Source organism: Glycine max, chromosome 7 (assembly GCF_000004515.6).
Source record: "Glycine max cultivar Williams 82 chromosome 7, Glycine_max_v4.0, whole genome shotgun sequence".
NCBI classification, from domain to species: domain Eukaryota; kingdom Viridiplantae; phylum Streptophyta; class Magnoliopsida; order Fabales; family Fabaceae; genus Glycine; species Glycine max.
In genome coordinates, this window is record NC_038243.2 from 44,558,174 (window position 1) to 44,573,700 (window position 15,527).

General features: G+C 34.3%; 3 protein-coding genes and 1 long non-coding RNA gene across 5 annotated transcripts; 1 reads left to right on the plus strand and 3 right to left on the minus strand.

Moving 5' to 3' along the window:
* Positions 1-443: 443 nt before the first annotated feature.
* On the plus strand, positions 444-2,098 carry LOC102669232 (uncharacterized). Its single transcript, XR_415325.3, has 4 exons — positions 444-897; positions 1,103-1,437; positions 1,518-1,677; positions 1,767-2,098. It is a non-coding gene; the product is annotated as an uncharacterized lncRNA (long non-coding RNA).
* Positions 2,099-3,415: 1,317 nt separating this feature from the next.
* LOC100807420 (glucan endo-1,3-beta-glucosidase 5) lies at positions 3,416-8,750 on the minus strand. Of its 2 annotated transcripts, none has more exons than XM_041017458.1 (2): positions 5,645-8,750; positions 3,416-4,789 (listed from the first exon to the last, which is right to left on the minus strand). In XM_041017458.1, the coding sequence occupies exons 1-2, from the start codon at positions 5,682-5,684 to the stop codon at positions 3,648-3,650; spliced, it is 1,182 nt and encodes a 393-aa protein (XP_040873392.1). In that variant the 5' UTR covers positions 5,685-8,750; the 3' UTR covers positions 3,416-3,647. The 2 variants fall into 2 exon arrangements, with proteins under 2 accessions (XP_040873392.1, XP_003528714.1); XM_003528666.5 differs by having other exon boundaries at positions 3,416-4,758; positions 5,645-8,748.
* A 228-nt stretch (positions 8,751-8,978) lies between these two features.
* On the minus strand, positions 8,979-10,985 carry LOC100807957 (ATP-dependent 6-phosphofructokinase 2). The gene is made up of 2 exons (XM_006584051.4): positions 10,154-10,985; positions 8,979-10,072 (listed from the first exon to the last, which is right to left on the minus strand). The coding sequence occupies exons 1-2, from the start codon at positions 10,709-10,711 to the stop codon at positions 9,251-9,253; spliced, it is 1,380 nt and encodes a 459-aa protein (XP_006584114.1). The 5' UTR covers positions 10,712-10,985; the 3' UTR covers positions 8,979-9,250.
* Positions 10,986-12,484: 1,499 nt separating this feature from the next.
* LOC100801408 (40S ribosomal protein S15-4) lies at positions 12,485-13,452 on the minus strand. Its single transcript, XM_003529636.5, has 3 exons — positions 13,294-13,452; positions 12,992-13,216; positions 12,485-12,914 (listed from the first exon to the last, which is right to left on the minus strand). The coding sequence occupies exons 1-3, from the start codon at positions 13,294-13,296 to the stop codon at positions 12,666-12,668; spliced, it is 477 nt and encodes a 158-aa protein (XP_003529684.1). The 5' UTR covers positions 13,297-13,452; the 3' UTR covers positions 12,485-12,665.
* Positions 13,453-15,527: the final 2,075 nt, after the last annotated feature.

The following is a 15,527-nucleotide window of genomic DNA, read 5'->3' on the forward strand; positions in this document are numbered from 1 at the left end:
ACATAGTTTTTATTATTGGTTACTAAATTAAACTACTCGCAAGATTAAATCAAACTTAAGTTCAAGATAAACAAAAATAAAAAGAGGTTAAAGTTGTTTCTTAGGGTTCATGATTCATTCTCAAGCTTTTAATTTATACTTGAGAAGTATTGAGTGATATGGATAGCTAACTAACCATTAATTAATTCCTTTCATCTTTTTTTGTTTTTATTTTATTTAATTGGTTGTCATATAAATATTATGTCAATAGTTTATATGATTATCACGTCAATACTAATATGTCATGTTAACTAGCGGTCAATCTTGACTTTGGACGGTGAACCAATGAAAAGATTAAAATTATTTATTTTAAAAAATAAAAGAATTAAAATCACATATTTAAAATTATAAAGAATCAAAATTGGAATTTAACAAAAAAAAAAAGAGGTTATACTTTTATTTTAAAAAAGGCCATGAGAGATGCCTCATCCCCTGCCTTTGAATTTGATAGATTTATTGAAAAAGCAAGTATAGGGATAGAAAGTTGTTAATTTACTGGAAATTAAAGCACACTTGAATAAAATCATGAGAGCAAATTGCGATGGAATAAGAAGAGAAGACGTCTAGGAAAGTCCAATTGATTTTCCATATAAAAACTGTTAATATATATAATTTTACATAACATCTTTCTGAGTTGCAACAATTTTCTTCCTGAATGTTAAAGCTTTAATTCTGCTAAACTTGTAGGCATTTTATAATTAAGTAGAAGCTTGTTTCTGGCTAAGCTAAACTAAGCTTGTGGACATTGGAAGCGCAGAATCAGCAAACGGCCACAGCTTGTTTCCCCTACTTCCTCATTCTTCTTCTGATTCTGGTTCTGCTTTGCTCAGTCAACCTCTATTGCAAGACCAAAACCTGGTATGTGAAGCATAATTTCTCTTAAATCTTAATTTCCTTTGTTTCGATAATTATTAGTTTAGGTCTAATGCAACCTCAAAAGCTAATTTTAAATGGTGAGAATTGTCCTTTACTTATTTTGGTTATATCACTAGCTACGTGGGATCACCAACAATGATAACGCCTGCACTAGTATCTATTAAAATTGTTGTTACTTTTTGTGTAGTTTACAGAAATAGAACAAGAAGTCCAAGTTCTTCACTGGGAAAAGCCTTCCGCTCTAGAGAAGGAAATTCGCGGATTGAAGTCCAGTTTTTCTAGACTCGAAACAGTGGTGCAAACCAGCGTTTCAAAACTGCAATCAGGGCCCACCTCAGAGGCCAATGTAATAACAAGACTTTTCATGAATCCTAGTTATATGGGTGTGAAAGAGTTTCTAATTTCTTATGTGAGAATCAGGAAGCAGCAATCACCAGCCTTAAAGAAAAGGTTGACAACTTGAAGACAAGTCTTAATGGTGAAATTATTGGACGTGAAGCTGACAAACGGATTTACAGTGCTGTGAGTGCAATTTTAGAATCTAGTTCCATTCCATTTTACTGTTTTTGTATAATCTTTTGTTTGTTTAATTACATTCACAGGGATTCACAAATCAAGGACTGGCCCATACAAGGCTAGAAGATAAGAATATTGAAGAAAGAAATTAATGAGCTGAAAACCATAGTTGATGAGATGATGTCTACCATGCTTGATTTGGCTGCTGCTATTGCTGACTTAAAGCATGAATCTCTTCAACCAAAGGTGCATCTCAATAAGGAATATGTGCAACTATTTTGTTTTTGATATTTACCACTTTCCTTGTTATTAATAATTTATTTTTTGTATTTCAGGAGTCAAATGAATCAGCTCAAGTTAGAATAACAGACTTGGCGATGATAACAGTTTCAAAGGAAGAACATTACATCGTTATCATATTTTTAATCGCAGTTCTCATCGGTCTCAATCTTCAACCAAATTGTGTCTTGACATCTGGTACCATGTTGCTGTGAGCATCTACAAAAAGTTTTAAGGAACTTTTGTTTATTTTTATCTTAAATTTATGCCGCTGTTTGCTTAAAGTTACTAGGATTAGGTTAGTGGGAACGGGTTTGTATAGTTTGTATGTGATTATAACTTCAAATCTCAATACCATTATAGAAAGGAAAAAAAAACTGTTGAAAAATTTCCGTAGGTATAATGCCTTTTTATTAGGTACTCTGAATGTGAAGAATGAATGGGATCAATTGGTTCGTGATGGGGGAAAGGATTGGAGAAAATGAAAATAAAGTTGTTACTTATGAGATCCTATTCAACTGGAACTTGGATGATGTTGTGGCGTGATAAGCAAGTAATAATCAGATTCAGTCCCTAGCTAACTGGAACTTATCTTAACAAACAAGACTCGGTTACTTTTGGACATTAAATATTTTAGAATTGTTATCTTAACAAAAGTGTGTGTTTTTAATCTAATAGATCTTTATTTCAATCATTGCAGTTACCCTTTTTATTTTATTTGTTGGGAAATGATCCAGCGAAATGGTATACACAAATTCAACAGAATGAATAAAAAATAGTATTTATGGCTATGCAAACCGTTTATTTTTTCACAGGAGTGTTTATAGAAATTTTCCTTCAACAAGAACCTACAAAACTCACTAATTACAAGAAAATATAGGTATATCTTTGAACGCCACTATCTCACTTTTTTTAATCTTTTTTTTTTTTTACTTATAAAATTGGTGCATAGTATTTATCACATTTTTGGTCAAATACTTATATTTGTTATGTTGAAATTTTAATCTTTAATTTAGGTTGTTATTGTTAATTTGTTATGTTTGAGATTTTGATTTTTACTTTTTTAGGTTGTTATTGTTAATTTGATATGTTTAAAATATTTGTATATTTTAGTGTGATAGATTTTAGCTTTTTCTAATCTTATATATTTCATCTTTTTAAAAATATTTTTTTCTAGCATCTTTTTTTAATTATTATTTAGACCAAGAGACCAATCCATTTATTCATATACTTTTTCGAGTCAAATTTATTTCACCTTAAAAAAAGACCACTTATTTCATAATTTAGACTTATTTGACTCGTTACCATCCCTACTAATAAAGAAAGCATTAACCGGTTTTCAAAGAGTATAATCATAAAAATAAAAGTGTTAATAAAACATTTCTTCTAATACACTTTTTTATTATTTACTAAAATTTATTAAAAATTATAAATTTATTAGTAAAACTTATTAAATAGGAAATGGGAACCAGATGCCTACGTTGGAAACACTAGTTGTCTAACACATTAACCCGTTTTCAAAGAGTATAATCATAAAAATAAAAGTGTTAATAAAACATTTCTTCTAATACACTTTTTTATTATTTACTAAAATTTATTAAAAATTATAAATTTATTAGTAAAACTTATTAAATAGGAAATGGCAACCAGATGCCTACGTTAGAAACACTAGTTGTCTAACAGAAATAACCGGAAGAAACACAAATGATAAATCATGTGTAATATTGTATATTTTTGGTGTTCGGATCACCTTTTGTGTTATGATACAATGACTAGATCCTACGCTGGGTTACAGACCAAGAATGCAGTCGAATATTTTCTATATATTATTAGCCCATAAATATCAAATATTCTTTTTTTTAAGCTATTCTACTTGACTGCTACTTCTAAGTTATCGAATAGGTGATCATGAAAAACCCACTTATGAAACCTCTGAATCACAATGAGAAAGAAGAGATCGTCTGTATAACTAGAAATGCTAGTAGAATCCACCACTGACATCTGATCTGAGAAGCAGAGGAATCGGAGCCTTTATCTGTGACACCCACAAGAAAACGGCAGTCACCAACTGAAGGGTCTCGGAAAGTGATCACACCAAGCCCATCAAAGTTGCAGCTTCGTGAGTCTTGCATTTGCAACTGATAGTAACTGTTAAAAGCATATGAGATGTTACCCTTCTCTCCAATTCCATTACATGAACCCCCATAATCAAGTGTGGTGCAATCCGCAACACTGCATGCAATTCTCATATGGTTTGCTACATTTTGAGCATCAGTAGAGGGGCTTGCCACACACCATCTAGATGGAAGATACTGAACATTCTTTGCATTCTTCAATTCCTTGTTTCCAAGGCCAAGGTTTAGAGGATACTTAGCTTGTCCATCAAAAGAGAATATCCCCCAGTGTCTTTCAAACCCTCCTGGTAGTATGCTCTTTGCTCCTTCATCAAGAAGACTGAAGAGATAGATGTCCATAGGAGGAGCATCTGGCCTCAAAGGGGTCCCTTTGTTACTTAAAACATGACTTATGAGACCTTGATTGAAAACCTTTGCTGCAGTGATATTTGCACCAATGGCTCCATCTGAGGGCCAACCAATTTCCCCAATAACTATAGGCATCTGATCATATCCAAGTTTACTCAGGGCTGCAACTAAAGTGTCATAGTTTCCATCAAATGCATTGGTGTAGACATTGTTACCATCTGTGACAGGATGAGTAGTTCCCTCAAAGAATGCGTAGTCTTGCGGGAAATCATTGTTGTCATAGAGGCTAAGGAATGGGTAGATGTTAACAATAAACGGGGTACCGTTTGAGTTGAGGAACTGAACCAGCTGAGTCATGATTTGGGTCAGTTCAGGCCGGAATGCACCTTGTGAAGGAAGTGATGACTCATACGCATCTGCATTGCAGGGGACAACTAGTTTAATGTAACCAGCAAGATTTGCTTTCACTAAAGACTGCTGAAGATTGAGTATTGCTGGCATCACCAAGTTCTGATATTGACCATTATAACTAGTGAGGAATGGTTCATTTCCAACAGCAATGTACCTGTAACAAAAATACCAAAGGTTTAAAAGGCCTGCAAAAAATCAAAACGTTCAATATACTTTCTAAAAAAAAGTCTAGCTATAACAACAAATACTTATGGCTCGGGGAGGAAGGAGAAAGGTTTGGGGTCATCCAGTAAACCAACACCACTGTTTAAAAGGAAAAGTTCATTCAACGAATATGTGATATTTTACTTAAACTTGCAAACGATTTTCTTCAGGCTAACTCAATAGTCAATAGTATCTTTACAAATAGTTCAAACTATAGTCTTCTACTTAGCATCAAGGCAGGGAGCAAATTCCAGAGGTAATAACATTCAACAAAATGTTAAAGCTTACAATAATTTGTATTCAATATAATATCATTGACAGACATTTCAAATTGCTCACAATAACTATAGTTAAACAAAAAAATTGTGATTAAATATTCATCCTCAGATCATAAAAAAATTCACATAATCTTTTCGTATCTACCATAGAAGAATACTGAATTCATTGCTTGTGCAGATCATAAACAACTGAATTCAGCAACCCATGCCAATGGTCCTAAAGATTTGTTAGGGTAACAGTTTGCCGAAAGAAATTCCAATGCAATATGCAAAGCACAACTCGGGATAGGAGCAAAAAAACACTCAACCTGTGTGTGTGTGTTTATTTACTTTTCTTCAATAAATTAAAAGAAATAAAATAAAATAAGGTGTAACATAATAAAGTAAGAAGTCGATTCTTAATATTTGGTTGTAAAAGATAGCTTTATCACACAGCAAACTTTCCTCCATGTTTGGTATAACAAAACAAAACAAACCCCTCCGCACTATTATAATGGCCACAAAATTAATGTTAGACATTGTTAATGAAAGATGGAATATAGAAGAGAAGAAAGGAACCTGATATCAGCACCGCCTTTACCGAGGTAAGCAGAAACATTCTGGCGAAGCCACGAATCAGCAGCAGCAGGGGAAGTGCTCAAGAGGGGCAACATCTCATTGGGTATTCCAAGCATCACCTGAATCCCACTTCCCATGAGAGCCTTAAGCACATCAGCCTCTGCCTCAAACACCTTCACTTTTGGAATCTTGTTGTCTTTCAAGAGACCAACCACCGTGGAAGGCTTCAACTTGTGAAAAGAAACCGTGCCCCAGTTCACCCCTATTGCTGATTCTCCCAGCCATGCCAACATCCACATCAAAATACCTGCACCCAACAACCACCTTGTTGCCTCTAACATTCTGCCACTCAAACAAACACACTTTAACCGTTCATTAAACAACAAAGATTTTGCAGCAGTTTGAGGGGAATAATAGACACGGAACGCAGAACTAGCACCAGCTCGTGAAGTAACTGTGTTAACTGCTAACAGTAAAGCACCTGAACATGAACGAGAGCTTGATTTTTTTAGCTCAACAAAGATTATTATCACTTATTAGTGAGCGGGATTTCGGGAATTACCAAATTACCCTCCTTGTCTTTCTAATTTCTAACTTACACTCTTTTTTCTTTCATATGTCGGTATCTACAGACATTCAACACTGGTCAATATCTATTAATTTGCTCCATGTTTACATAGATTTTTTTTTATGGCTATTATAACTCCAGCTTTTCTTTAAGAAAATTGTTTTTTTACGCTTCTGAAATTTACTTTTTCTATTGTTCATGGGTAAGCCCTGGTACAGCGGTAAAGTTGTGCCTTGGTGACTTGTTGGTCATGGGTTCGAATCCGGAAACAGCCTCTTTGCATATGCAAGGGTAAGGCTGCGTACAACATCCCTCCCCCATACCTTCGCATTGCGAAGAGCCTCTGGGCAATGGGGTACGAAGTTTTTATTGTTCACAGACACCATTTGTGTGATTAGTTTTGTTGTTTTGGTATTAGGTTGCCGAAAGAGGTTATTGATTTGGGAAAGTAATATTCTCTCCACGGGCCATTGTTATCTCATTCTTGGGGTTATACTGTTATATTGAATAATGACTAAATTCCAACTTGACCGATTTTATAAACATACAGTAAGGGATGGTAGTTGGTAAATTTTAAAATCAAATATAGGATGCTTAATTTCTTTACTACAGGAACTCCCCCAATTCAAAGGTTGGTTAAGTTTATTGTATCTAAAAAAACATGGTAGTACTCGGATGGGCACATTTATCATATTCCTCTAGTGAATTGAAATGAAGATTAAATTTATGAATAAAATTTACAATCTTTACAGATGTCAGTAAGGGTAACACTGAAAATATCTGGTTCAAGTTAATTTGTAACCTTGTCAAATAATATCATGACTCGTGTGATTTATACAGCCAACTTCATTTTAGAAGGATAAGATTTTGTTGTTGTAGTAAAAGATGATCAAATGGAACTTTGAAAAGTTGAAGTAGGCCGTGATTCTTTCAACACTATAATGAGTACGGCAGGGGATGAAAATCGGATCGTTCACTTGGCAACAGAGTGAGCCTTTCTTTCGGATTTAGATATCATTCATTATACATGGAGAGGAGGGTGTAAACAAGGAATTGGGATTTGGATAAAGCAGAGAATGGAAGAGTCAAGGAAAGTGACTGTCGCCTAAATACTAAATAGAGGTTAATTGTCGTTTAGCACAGAGAGGCAGACACAAAGACAGACAGAGGTGGAGCTGTGTATCATGTGTATTTAGTAACCGACTTTCACGTGGCAATACCATAATGTTTCTCGTTGGCCACCCTTCATAGGCTCTTCCCCTGACTAAATCCTCACCTTCCATATGGGGAAGTGAAGAAAGATACTAGAGGAGTTTGATTATTCACAGTGCCAAGTTTATAGTTTGACATGCATTTATTCATAGTTTAAAAGTATTTGGCTGTTATAACTGGGTCCTATAATATTGTTCGCATTTATCCCCAAGCAGGAGATTGTTAGCATGCTCCCATTTTTTTTAGTGCATCAGCATTCTACATAAAAAAAAAAAAAAAAAAACTCAATCCTTTTGTTTTACTAAGTTTAATATAGGGATATATCATGGAGAACATCTCCCTTCCTATCTTTAATTTTGTTTTTCATTCTTTGCTTTTATTTTCTTACTGTAAACTTCGCGTAAATTGTTACAGAATTATTTTTGTCTGAATAGATTAATCGACTTTGTGGAGTGAGAGTTTTCTACGGCCCCAGACACTAATATTCTTTTAGTATGGTTGCGAATGTATTGATTCTCTTGTAAAGGGACTATATAATATACTTCAGTTCACAAGCCCTTCAATAATCGAGCAATGGCTGTCAGATTCCGCTGGGTTTCTACAATTTTCTCCCTTTTTATATTCCCTAATGCCACCAGAATTTTCATCGGAGAAAAATGGTTAGGGTATAGTCAGATTGCCCTCCCTTCTTATGGAGATGAAAACCGTAAAAGGAAAGGAGGCACGTCCTTTGGGAAGCCATATTTTAATATTCCAATCCCAACCAGCACAAAAGGGCAACATGTTCTTTAATAAACCAGCTTGACAAAGCAAAATTTTCAACACCTTTGTTCTTTTTCTTCTCTCCCTCAGCTTTCTAAACCACTTTTAGGGAATCAAACATCAATTGGGAATTTGGGCTCATTGGCATAGAATATTGAAAGTTCATTTTATACTCATTTGCTGAGTAAGCTGTCTGCCACTAGAGAAAAAAAAAAAAAAAAAAAAAAAGAGAGAGAGGAAGAGAGAGCAAAACAAGAGTTACATGTGTATGCTATATCACTTCCCCTATACCAACATTGCTCCTAGGACCATGCAATTTTTCACATAACAAATTTTTAAATTCATCCCGGAGAACAATTGCCTCCTAATTAAAAAGGTAAAAAAAAAACTTCTGTAAATTAAATTTTATAATGTTAGTAATTTCTCAACAAAACAATTTATTTAATCACGCCATAGAACGTCACTGAGATTGATGATAAATTAAAAATCAGGATGGAACAAAAAAGAATATTAGAAACGTGGTACTCTTTCTAACATCTCAAATTCTCTATGATAGTGAGATTTATTGGATAAAAAGTATAATCTGCATAATTTTACTCTAGTACCATGTGACTTAAAAGAAAGGGAAAAAAGAGTTCAAAAATGTGTTGCCCACATTTTTTCCCGAACGAAAACATTTGAGGAGATAAATTCAAGGGATTCCACATTTTCCGTCACGCCAAACACTCCTTTGTAAGCCCATCGATAAACTAAAGCGAATTTGGACAGAAGAAAAAGACTACAATGCCAATATAAACATAAAGAAAAAGCAAGTTAATTTGTAAAATAGGCACGTACAGTTCGGGTTCGGGGTTCCAACCTTTCTGCTTCAACCAACTCGTTAAGTTGAAAGTTTTAGTTTAAGGGTATTGATATTTAAGTTCCAGGCATAAAACTTGTTACAGAATATGCACAAATTTGTAAAGCAACTATCTAGAAACATGAGAACATGAGAATCAGCTCACCTAGCCTACGAATAGGATGTCCAGCTGATGGAAAACTTTGATGGTGTGTCTCTGTCTGTCTTACCTCCTTACAAAATCAGGCTGATTGGTGACAGATCTCACCCACGACCATTTATGATCTTGGGTATCAACCGGGTTATTTGCACGTGCCACATCTTCCAAAGGAATGTATGCATAGTTTCCATTAATAGGACCAGCAACAAAGCCAGTGTACCCTGCCATAACACCATGAATTGCAGAATGTGCGAGGAGTGTACAGTACAAGTTATCAGTGGCATTTGCATGAACTGCACGAATCATGTAAGTAGGATCAATGTACTTGACTGTAAACAACTCATTGGGGTGTTCCCTTTTCCACCACTTGTTCAGCTCTGACTTCAACCACACACCAACATCTAAGAAGACTGGGTTCCCAGATTCATCCCTTTCGTCCTTCTGTGAATCGGTTCTGGGTATTATGTCCTGGCCAGCACCCTCAGCAACAACAAGCACGGCATGTCCATTTTCCTTGAGTCGCTGGCCGAGAAACTCCAAGAGGCCCCCTTTCCCTTCCAAGAAGAAATCTATTTCGGGGATAAGGCAGCAATCGACGTCGCGGCTGCTGAGCGTTGCATGAAGAGCAATGTGGCCTGTGCTTCGACCCATCAACTTCACGAGGCCTATGCCGTTCACTGCACTCTCCGCCTCCACGTGTGCAGCACTGATTGCTTCCTGAGCCATTTCAACTGCTGTTTGGAATCCAAAAGACCTGTCGATTATTCCCACGTCATTGTCCACAGTTTTAGGAATTCCAACAACTGCAACTTCCAGTTTCCGATGCTTTATTTCGTCAAATATCTTCACTGCTCCTCGCATAGTCCCATCTCCACCTATAATGTACACCTGTTCATAATAACCTAAAATTTTCAATCTACTGTCTCAAGAAAATAGGAGAAAACTCAGAAATATTATGAAGGTCAAAACCTGATTGAAGGCGTGAGTTTGGATGGCATCGACGATGTTATGAAGGTCGAAACCGCCCCTGGATGTCTGAAGGAGGGTGCCACCGACGTTGTGCCAATGATGAACGAGTTTGGGATTGAGGGGGAGTGGGACAGAGGAGTAAAACCCCCTGTAGCCGGCGGTGATGCCGAAAATATGACGGACGCCATAGAGTTGCCACAGGCCCACGACAAGCTCTCGGATGACGGTGTTAAGGCCGGGACAGAGACCCCCGCAGGTGACAATGGCAACGCGAACAATGGAAGGGTCAAAGTAGATGTTTTTGCGTGGACCAGCGCGGTGGTAGGCGAAGCGGGGAGAGGGAGAGAGATCGTTGCCGATCTGGCGGAGTAGGACGTCGGATTCTGTAAGGTAGAAGCCCTGTTGTTGTTGTAGTTGGCGGGTGTCAAAGTAGGGGTTGTGATCCAGTGGGTTGGGGCGGCTTTGGAGGTTGGGGACATACTGCCTCAGCTCAGCCACCTCCTTCAGGTATATGGGTTTGAACAAGTTCGATATACACTCTGCTTCTTCTGATGCCATCACTCTCGCATTCACAGCACAAAACTTCTTCTGAATGTCCCTTTGTATTTGTATTTCAATAAACCAGCCGAGTACGTGGCGCTCCCTGCCTTCTGGGTTTGACACGCTTCACCAACATCACATTTTGTGCGCCACTTTTTACACACCTGTAATGCCATCCGCATTTTTTATGAATTTAATTTCAGTCTAAGTTCTGCATTTATTTAAACAAGTCTGCTGGTTTCTATAACAATTATTATGTTTGGTATGTGGTGTGAAAACTTCTACCTTAATAACATACGAAACTTGAATTTTTGTGTATTTTTTTCAAGTATGTAATTTTTGTGTATTTTTTTCAAGTATGTAAAGTATTTTGAATAAATCAATATGGAAATTTAGACTAAAACATGTTTACGGTCTCTGAAAATATAGTTGCTTTTATTTTTAAGTTATTTTAAAAAAAAAATCATTTTCGATCATTGCAACAATATGTTTTAATACGGCCACTGTTGTTTATAGAGGTAGGGAAAGAGTGCCCAAAATTGACACTAGATTGTAGGCTATATAGCGCAAAACTCCTTTTAGAATTATTTTTTTACTTTCTATCGTTATTTCCTTGTTACTTGTAAAAAAAACTAATTTTATCTTCCTTCAGTTATTTGTAGATTGATGACACGTTGCCTGTCAATAGTAATATAAAATCTGTTTAGCCACTAATATCAGCATTTTGTACAACACGAACTTACGTTTTATTTCTTATCCTTCAATGGTGGGTAAGACAAATATTCTCATAGGCTCATACCTGAACTCATTCAATTTTTTACCAGGGTCAGGGACTCAGGTTGGTTGGATTTCCCCTGATTACTAGTCTGAATATGAATTTATTAAAGTATCCCTGTATATAAAGAAAACAATCATGCATGCATATTTGGATGAAACCTTGTCGTTGTGTTGTGTCTATTCATTCACTTTTGCTCTCCTTTGCTGAATGCGAAAGAGGATAACAAAAATAAGAATTTGTTTATCTATGGTCACCTTCTAAAAACAAAAATAAGAATTTGTTTATCCATGGTCACTTTCTAAACCACCTGATCGTTGCCTAAGCCAAATACTTGGATTGGCATTCAACGGACTTTAAAAAGAAAAACACGCTGTTAGTCCCTCAAAGAAATTACTCTGCGATTATATCTCTAATAAAAAGTCACCAAATAGTGGAAATCTTACTTTTTAGACGTTTTTCTTCAATTGCTACATAATGAATCTATGAAAAAGTGAAAATCTACTTAATGATCTCTAAATGTTCTCACTAAAATGTTTAGAATTAGATTGCTTCACTAAGAATACACACCAGATGAACATTTTAAATCTCAAGGGGCAATATAGTGGTTTTTTCCCCTTCAAGGACTAAATTGGGTAGAGTAATTATTTTCATAGATGGAACTGAATATTGAACATAAAAGAAATGACTACTATCGATCTCACGCATCACATTTATAGACCACAGGTAAATTTACTTTAGCTAAAACGTTTAAAGTTATTATTGATTTATAGAACACACAGGTAAATAGTATTAACTTATTAAGCATACATCACAACATATGCTGATCGGTTAAATTAAATCAAAACAATTACAATCTACCAAAACCCGTGGAGAATGTTGGTATTTCTAGCTACCATGTCGCGAATGGAGGTGTATAAAATTGGGTTCACATTCTCTGAATCCAACGATTCCAGTCATCCAACTAAGTTACATTCATCCATTAACGCATTCACAAAACCAAGTAGAAAAGACTATTTCGAAAAATATTGATGCATAATCTTCCATGTTTAAAATGAACAAGTTATCGAACTTGACAAAATCAAAAGACTAAATAAAATGTTGATACTATGGAATCAAGTCATGATAAACCATACAATAGGCAGCTGAAAATAAAAACAAAATCTGAAAAAGATGGGGATTTTGCAGAGGTTTTTTTCACTTGAGAGGAATGAACCTGGAAGAGTGAGTGGCACCAATACCAGGCCTACCGTGCTTGACGGGTTTGTATGAAATAGAGAACTCAGCGAGATAATGTCCAATCATCTCGGGTTTGATTTCAACCTGGTTGAAGGTCTTGCCATTGTAGACTCCAATGATGCTACCAATCATCTCAGGCACAATAATCATGTTGCGGAGATGGGTGCGAACTGGTTCTGGCTTCTCACCTGCTGGTGCTTCCCTTTTCTATTCCATCAAAATGAAGCAAATTGATATCATAGACAGAAAAATAAAATGAACACAGACAGAAAATAAATACATACCGCTTTGCGGAGCTTTTTAATCAAGGCCATGGGCTTTCTGGTGAGACCTCTCTGGAACCTTCTGCGTGCGCGAGCACTGAACATCTTCACGAGTTCGTCAGTGGACATGTCCAGAAGCGCGTCCAGATCCACCCCCCTGAAGCTGAACTTCTTGAACGTTCTCTTCTTTGGCTGCCCTGCAGCCGCCGCCGCCGCCGCCGCCGCCACATCAACCTCAACGTCTGCCTGCAACATGCACATTCAACAATCATTAAGAAGCCACCACAAATAGGTCTGAATCTCTTGGGAGAAGAAGAACTCACCATTCTCGCCGGCTGCTAGGGTTTTGGCTTCCAACAACAACAACAAACAAGAGAAGGCAGTGGCAGCGAAATAACCTCAGGCTCTTTCTTATGCTGTAGACCTAGATCAAACTCACACCTTTGACGGGCCTCCACTTCTACGTTTATTGGGCTTCCATGTCCTTTACTACCCCCAAAACCCATTCAGATTTTATGAATATTATTGGACTTTTTTATTATGGTCACTAATATAATAGGATAAACTAAAAACTTGCTCTATAACTAAAATTAAAATTTTTCTATAATAGGATCAACTAAATTTTATTCACATGAACATATTTCTTTGACAATACTATTTTCATAAAAAACTAAAATTTATTTAATTAAAAATAAAAGTAAAAAAAAAATGTTAAAGAACAGAAGAATGAAGTAAGAATAGTTAGTTATTGTATAAAATAATAAGGTTGAGTTGGTGTGGTAGAGGGAGAAGGAGAAGAAATAAATTGGGAGTTTGAATTTTACCACTAAAAAAAATTAATAAATTAATAACTAATATTCACCATAAAAAAAAATCTAAAAAGTTAACCATGGATCCGTGATTGTGTTTGGATAAAATTAAAGTTAGAAAAATATATTGTAAATTTTAATGTATATTTTCGAATTCTAATACACAGAATGAAAAAGAAAGAAAGTGTTGTTTCGAGAATAAAAATTACTTTTTGAGTTATTGATGCTCAAATAAAGTTCAAACATCCACAACTAAATTATTATAATTATAATGACTAGTATTAAAAAATTTAAGTAATATTTAAATATTCTTTGTTAAAAAATTATATTATAATAAGTATTGATGAAAATAATTATTTCAAATATATGAAGATTAATCCACAACTCATTTTGGTAGCTAATACAAATTAAAATGAAAGTTTTGATGGTCAGATTTTATTCATGACTATTTTCACATTTCAAATGGACAATTAAAATGGATTTTATTTGCAAAATTAATTTAACTACGAAAGAATATACTACATACTAATCGATCGTGGCTATAATGATATAACTTTTAGAAAACAATTTAAGATGGGAATAATCAAAATAAAATTAACTACAGAATTAAATATATAATTTTCATTTAATTATAGAAATAATTTAAATCAATCCTTGATATGACAATTATTTCCGTCAACATATTTTTGGAAATATTTCTAAATAAAATAGTTAATGCAAAAATAATTTATTACAATTTTTTTGGAAATATAATTACAAATGAAACTATTTTTCAAAACATTTAAATTAAATTTCAAATGAAAGTGCAATTTAATTCTGGAAAAAATAATTTGAAATTACAATTTACTGTGCAATTTAATTTATACTGCAATTTAATATGACACCTTTTTTACGCACTAAAAAAACTAATTAGACTTTTAATTCTGAAATAATTTATTTTTCCGTTAAAAATTAAAAATAATTTATACATTTAATTCTAGAAATCATTTAATTTTTTTTAAACATATGAAATAATTTAACTTAAACTTTTTTAATAATGCAATTATTTTAGCCTATGCATTACATAGAATACGTATTTATTTTATGCAGCAAAAATTAACAATTTATAATAAATAAGTACTACCAATATATAAGTTATAATATAATTAAAATTTGTAATAAATATTTTTTTAACATAAATTAAATTTTAAATTTATGATAAATAATTTATATTGTGATATATTACTATCATTATTTAATAATTGTTAATACTTTCTTTTAAAAAATAATCAAAATAAAGTTTTTTTTTTGGAAATGATAAATGAAAAGATATAAGAAGATAAGTTAATCCTTTAATTGATATAGAAAGGATATCATATCTCAAATATTACCTTCTTATTAGATGGATAAATTGAAAGATATAAGAAGGTAACTTACCTTCTTACAGGCAAAGACAACTTTATTAAAAACCAATCACATCACAGGGTGTGCCAAATTGTATGATTTATACATAAGTGTAATAGCAATTCAAATACTAACATCTTAATCGTAAAATTAAATTAATAATATCTTAACTAAATAATAAGAACAAGATCATTTTCACCCAAAAAAAGAGAACAAGAACACTGTGTAAAAAAAAAAAAGGGGAATGTATTTGTTTTATGATTATAGAGTATGGACAGAGAGCTAATGTCAAGAATGAAGATGGAATCCCTCATGGCTATTTAGTTCACAACAAAACACATATATGCATGATATGACAGGGTTCA